General features: G+C 35.3%; 1 protein-coding gene across 1 annotated transcript; it reads right to left on the minus strand.

Moving 5' to 3' along the window:
• Positions 1-416: 416 nt before the first annotated feature.
• Positions 417-4,920, minus strand: LOC140853820 (uncharacterized). Its single transcript, XM_073248853.1, has 2 exons — positions 4,492-4,920; positions 417-979 (listed from the first exon to the last, which is right to left on the minus strand). Exons 1-2 carry the CDS (start codon positions 4,608-4,610, stop codon positions 775-777), a joined length of 324 nt encoding a protein of 107 aa, XP_073104954.1. The 5' UTR covers positions 4,611-4,920; the 3' UTR covers positions 417-774.
• Positions 4,921-6,910: the final 1,990 nt, after the last annotated feature.

Here is a 6,910-nt window from a genome sequence, read left to right on the forward strand (position 1 = left end):
CAATTTAGCAACCCCAGAAGATTTTCCTCTGATGCCGCAAGCTTTGGCTTATCCATTGCTAAAATATTTGTTTTCATTATCGCAGTTTTTTTTTTTTTTTTTGAAAAATGCAATAAAGACATTAACCAAAAACAAAAAGGTAGATAAGCAATGCTCCAATGTAAACAAGATGAACATCGTCCTACGCAGAACTCACTTAACTAGATCAGAGGCCTCCCAACGATTCTTCAAGAAATTTCATCAGTGCACACAAATCAGCCAACAGAGCAGCATGTATCTCAACAGCAACATAACAGACAAATTATCGATGAAGTAGAGTTCCACTTTGCATAAGTAAATGATCCACCATAACAGAGCACAGTTTGACAACAGTCTAAACATTTCCTAGAAAGAATAAAAATAATTGGCTTCCACCATTGAACTAAACTACTCATCAATTTGGAACTTATCATACCGTATATGAACAAGGTTTAACCATAAAAGCAAAGACTGCTTACTTGGGTACAGCCAAGGACATGAAATCTTGCAATGATACAGATCTTGAGTACAGCCTTGCAAGTTGCAAGCAAGCACTTGCACTAAAAATTGTAAAGGGGCTTCGTTATACTTCCCTTGCAATATATATCTAGCATTATCTTCTTCCAAGTGTGCTTTGAAAGGAAACATACACCAAGATGGAATTACATGCCAGTCCAAATTTTCGGCCACAACACTAGGAAATAATTTTTTGCACGGACGTAAGATGGCCTTTCAAAAGGTTGGTTGCCTGTAGTTTTACATAGACAACGGCAGCAGCATTCTTCGCTTATTTTTCCTGTTTTGTCTTACTTGCTTTGTTACTTTCATGCAAACAAGAATAAGAGTTGTAATGCATATCAAGGAAAAAGCAAGCCTCATATACCGGAAGTACAGAGCAACTCCGGAGAAAACAAGAAAAGCAAACATCAACAGCTCCCATATCACAAATATCACATCCACCCTGCACTCAAAAGATAGGAACATCCATGGAATCAGAACTCTGATATGCCTAAAAGGGTTGGTAAAATTCTATAAATAGCTGCAGAACTTTATAGCATTTTATGTCTCTGATTAACTTGCATGATGCAAGTCTACCAAAAAAAAAAAGACTAATCAGTAATTTATTTTAATTTCACTGACACATAAGCTTGATCAATCAGTTTTCTCAGAAAAAAGGAAAGAAATATAAAAACATAAGTCAGCAAAATATTCAAGGAATGGCTGACATGATGTTGATATCGACAAAAATGCAGTGTTGATGATGGTACATAACAAGAAAAGGTGAAAAAACAAGTTATGAGTTGGAGAAGAGTGCAAACTGTTAGAGATAGTTGGCATTTTTGACTTGGTAAATACGAATTTTGCAAACTCATGGCAAAACTCTTTGCTTTATATTTAAGTGGAAGTTTTACCAAGATTAGGCAAAAAAAAAAATGGTAGAATTATGATCAAATAACAGAATGATATCCTACCTTAGCCACCACAAGGGCATTGAATCCATCATAATTCTCTGCTAGATGGACTGGAGCTCCTAAATGGGCAACCATCAAAAGTTCTAGTGCACGACTATCCATATTAATCAACAATCTGCAATCTCACATTTAGGAAGCATTGGAGCAAAGGCTTGTGATAGTGTCTATACATCAAATTAACAACTACTGCCCTTTTAAATATATCAATGCTTATTTATGAGATGGTGATGCCATAGGCAGACATGGGTTCTGATAAGAATCCCTTTGTGCTCCCTTTAGAGCTTGGAATTATCTAAAAAATGCATCCTAGAATCTATGCATCACAACAAACAACAGTAGACCACATTCTCCGATCACCTTTAATATAAGCAACCGAGGTTACATCTTTGGCCTTCATGTTGTGCCTGGCGGTTATCTTAGGAATAGACATTTTGCAAGCATACAATTCTTCAGAGACTACAATTGATATAATCCTTTTGGCATTCTTCAGCAATTTAAAGTGCTTCTCCATGTTGTATGCCATGTTTGCGCTGTCTGTACCTTTCCCTGTAGATCCATAGAACGTTATGTCTTTCACCACCCCTTTATCACCTTAAGGAGCTTTGCGATGAAGATATGGATTGTGTAGGTCCCATACCAATCCAAATAGGTTTGAGCAACGGTCGTAGTGTCATAACCTACCACCCTTCTCCAAGATGATAACATACATCTAGTTCCACATAGCATTAAAGCCACGCAAGTCTCCCACGCCCTCCATTCCATGGAACAAAGGAAGGCATCATTGTAGTTGTCCCACACCTAGACCTAGAAAAATCTAGCCCAGCCTAGTTTTTGGCAAGCCTACAAAGAGAATTTGGGCTAGAAAAATTAGGCTAAGCCTAGAGTTTCAGGTTCGAACAGGATCCAGGCCAAGCTTGGGTTTGATAAATTTCTATCCTGGCACAACATATATGGCTTTTATGTTAAAACTATATGACAAGATATATGATATGATATAATTGTTATGGAATACATTATAAGATAAGTGTAAAATTTAAATCTACAATACATCTTATTTTTAAATATAAAACTTGAATAAAAGGTAAAGAGAAGTTGGCCCCATCTCCACTTGTCCTCTTCAATTGCAACTGACAAGCTTCCCTTGTTACATTCTTTTCAATAACCCTTTGACCACCATGCTTTAACACCTATATTTGATCAGGGTCTGAGCTATGATGGAACAACCTTCCCATGCGTTCTATCTCTCATACCAATCTTGACTCTCTCCTGACCAAGGCATAATCTATGCCAAGACCCTCACTCCCTTTTCTAGTTCTGTGTCTTGCTTCAATCTCATCTCTTTCCATGGACAAGTCCTAACATACTCCCTCTAGCACTCATCTCAGACTTCTCCCTAGCCTAAGCCTGTCTCATGTTGGAACCCTACTCCATCTCCTCCCTCGATAGCCTTCTAAGATCAGAATAGATAGTCGGGCTATTAAGCCAGGTTTGCATATTTTGTAATTAGCCAAGCTTGTGTTTGGGATTTCAACCTCAAAGTTGGGCTAGGGCAAACTTGGGCCAACTGATCCTAGCTTGGTACTGAACTTTGAGTTAGCCCAAATCGACAAATACTAGGTCTGTTATGCCATTTGATGACAGTAGATGCAAAATAAGTGAAAACTGTTTGTTCGGTGTAGGCACCCCAAAAAAAATAGCAGCATCAACAGTAGCAGATGGGCTTCCATTGCAAAATAGATAACTATTGACCACTTCCTAACTGATCCACCCAAAAACAAGTGCTATAGGTGGCAGCCCACCAGAAGCAACCACCATTATGCTATTTAACCTTATCTAGGACAAGACTACAAGTAGGCATTGGTAGCACCTTAAGCAAAGTAGACTTTGCTTCAGGGAAAACCAGCGAATCGAAAATTTTCTAAGAAATACTTCTATGTTGCTCGTGGAGAAATTATGGAACCCTAGCATAATATATGTTAACGCATAAGTGGCACCTAGCATGAGGCTGTGCACAAAATCATGCCCAAAGGCAAGGTCTGCTATCCTCATACTGCAAAAAAAACAATACATAGATCACGATCTATTGTTTGTGCATATCAACTGTTGACCAACAACCTTTGCATGACTAGAGATATAACATCTCTGTCATGATCAAACCTTCCCTCTGTCAGTTGCGGAAAATAAATAGGATTTATTACTTCAAAAGAAATTCTACATATACCTTTTTTCTTCTTCATAGATGCCTAATATCTGCTAGGTAAGTCCGTGATGACATCAGTCACAAAACAATGACATACATTACTCAAGCCCAAAGATCCATAGAATCCAGCAAGGAATTAGTGGTGTTTGGTCTTTGCCCATATCGGCATCATGCTTCAATCCACTCCTTACTGCGTTAAGCAAACAATTTTTTTTTTTTAATAAAAAATGTCAATCTTGATAAATCAATGCGGTTCAATATACTGAAATTGCTCTGAAATTGTGAAACAAGCGATGGGCCAGTAAAAGATATGGAAAAGGGAGTAACAACAATCAAAAAGGATGACAAGAGGCAAGGGATCACATTCCACCCTTTTAATCATAAAACACTTACTAGCTCACACGATCTCAACCATTAGGTAACAATTAGAACCGAGCACAATTACACTTAAAAAACCCTAAAAACTACAATAATGTCACTATGTGCTGGCCGTCCTATAAAATGCTATGGCTCTGCTTCTTTTTTTTTTTTTTCCTTTCTTTACAGAATAAAGCTAAACACGTTTATACCAAAAGGTGAATCGGTGCCTTAAACAACTCCTAAATCATTCCTCATCCTTAGCAACACAAAACTCAAATAAAAGCAGCAAGAAAAGCTATAGTTCTATAAATCAACAGGATGCATTTTAATTCCTCTATAAATTGATGGAAATAACGATAGCACTTGAGAAATCGAAATCATATTATCGCGATCTGATGGAATCCAAATTGAAGTGGAAGCGAGTCTAGCAAGCGAGATTACCTTGAAGAGGTATTGGAAGAGGAGGAGGAGGCGGAGAGGAAGGAGACGGTAGCCCATTCGTACTTGGAACGAATCTGGTACTCCCGCAGCTGATCCGCGAGATTCGAGCGCGTTATCATCTTCCCGATCTCGAAGCAATTTCTCTCCCTTAGACTTCCGGATGGAGGATACTTTATTCCTGTTAAAGATCGAACAACCGTGGGCGAGAAGAAGCATCAAACAAATGGAAGAAAGACACCGCCAAAATTTTTCGCTTGCTCTAACGATAGATCTCGATTTCACATCTCTTTTCCTTCTTCCCCTTCGTGGCCGGCCAAATGAAGAATTAGGTCGGCCGGCGAGCAGTGATGGGAGAATTTTGCTCCGCTTGAAATCGGGAGAGACGGAGGAAGACGACCCAATCGGGTTTCACTCAGCCTTCCCGACCGCGCTCTGTTGACCGATTCCTTCCGTGTAATGCGTCTAGGCCCAGTCCCACTATCAAAATTCGCCCAATTACGGCAGACTGTTCCACACGATATTAACATTGCTGCCTGAAGTGACCGGAGCTCAATCTGCGTTACAAAAATTTAATTGATAATAATAATAATATTTTATATTAAAATTTATTTTTAAAAATTAATTTTATATAATAAAATAAAAAATTTAAAAAATTTTTTAAAAAAATGACCTTCCAAAAATTACTGTATTTGATAAATATCCATATATCACTTTATTATTATTATATAGATAAATATATAATTTTTTAAAATATTTTTTATTTTTTATTACTATTTTATTTTTATTTTTTATTTAAAAATATAAAAAATAAAAGAATAAAATTTGACATATGCTGTTGCGGAAAATTATCTTATAATCTTACGTATTAAGATGGAATGCCATCTCTAATATCTATATATCACTTTACTATTATTATATATATATTTAAAATATTTTTTATTTTTTTATCATACTATTTATATTTTTATTTCTTATATAAAAATATAAAAATATAAAAAATAAAATTTGATACGTGGTATCATGGGAGATTATCCTATAATCTTACACATCAATACGGAATGCCACCCCTAATACCTGTATATCACTTTATTATTATTATATAGATTCTTTGTACACCGCATCCGGTGTAGAAAAAATACACCATCCCATCTAATTGAGCCACGTAACTCTTGCTTTCAAATGCGTATTTAATGTATGCAGGTTTGCTTTTTCGGTTGAAATTTTGAATGACAAAATACCTTCTTTTTCTGAAAAAATTATGATATCCCGTGGCTATAGTATGACATCCTGTAGTTAAATTATGACTTTTTGTATACAAAATATCATAAGAAAGAAAGAAATATTTTTATTATTTAAAATTTCAATAATTTTCAAAGACAAAAATATCCTACTCTCTTTATGATTTCTGAAAGAAAAATTATGATATTCTGTGTGTAAGAACTCATAATTTGACCATGGGATGTCATAATCTGACTACAGGATGTTATAATTTTTTCAAAAAAAAAAAGAGATATTTTTGTAAGAAACTAGTCCAAGCAAGAAAAGCTAATTCAGCGAACCAAATCATCAATCTCACTTTTTTCAACATTTTAGTCAGGGAGCCAAGACTCAACAATAATAAAATTCAAATGAAAAAATGAAACTGCAGACATTAAATATGTTATTAAATGTGCATTGAAAAGTGATGGCTATGTGCTTAAATATGATTGAATAGTGTCAATTTTATTACACCACATGCAGTTCACAAAGACTCTTCCTACTTATGGGAATCATAATCAAAATGATCAAATCTCCCAAAGCTGTTGGTTCGTGATCAGAATTGAAATCAGAATTAAAATTAAAATAAAAATTTTAATCTTTCGAAGAGAGTAGGGATTAAGTTTTAAGTGGATTAGATCATTCTCATTCCATCAATCGGAATGATACTTCTTTCAACCAAATAGTTAGAATGATAGTCACCTATTTTCATTATAATTTTAGATTCCAACTTCTCCTAACCAAACACCCCTTTAGTATCAATGCACAAAACTGACTCGCTATCAAAATTATTAATACTAACATGGCACCGGTACAAATTCTGAAATTGGAAATCTTGCCCACAATGATCCATCATCAAATAATGCTGAGTAATTTTCCTTTTTTCAAGAAAATAATTCAGCATTCCTATGATAAATTTTCAAAGCAGCTAATTGGACTTGTATTTTCTGTCATTACCTTTGTTTTTGACATAAAACAATCTCATGATTATCTTGGTATTAATTCAAAAACAGGAATGTCCATATTTTATTAAAATCATGGCTTCTAGTTATTTTGGACTCAATAATAAATATTAAATGCCTGCACATGTTGGTATTTATGGATGTATAAATATTGAGGCACAAATCAGAATCACATAATTTCCAAGACCTAGTAACCCAAA

This window comes from Elaeis guineensis, chromosome 14, assembly GCF_000442705.2.
Source record: "Elaeis guineensis isolate ETL-2024a chromosome 14, EG11, whole genome shotgun sequence".
Taxonomy (NCBI): Eukaryota; Viridiplantae; Streptophyta; class Magnoliopsida; order Arecales; family Arecaceae; genus Elaeis; species Elaeis guineensis.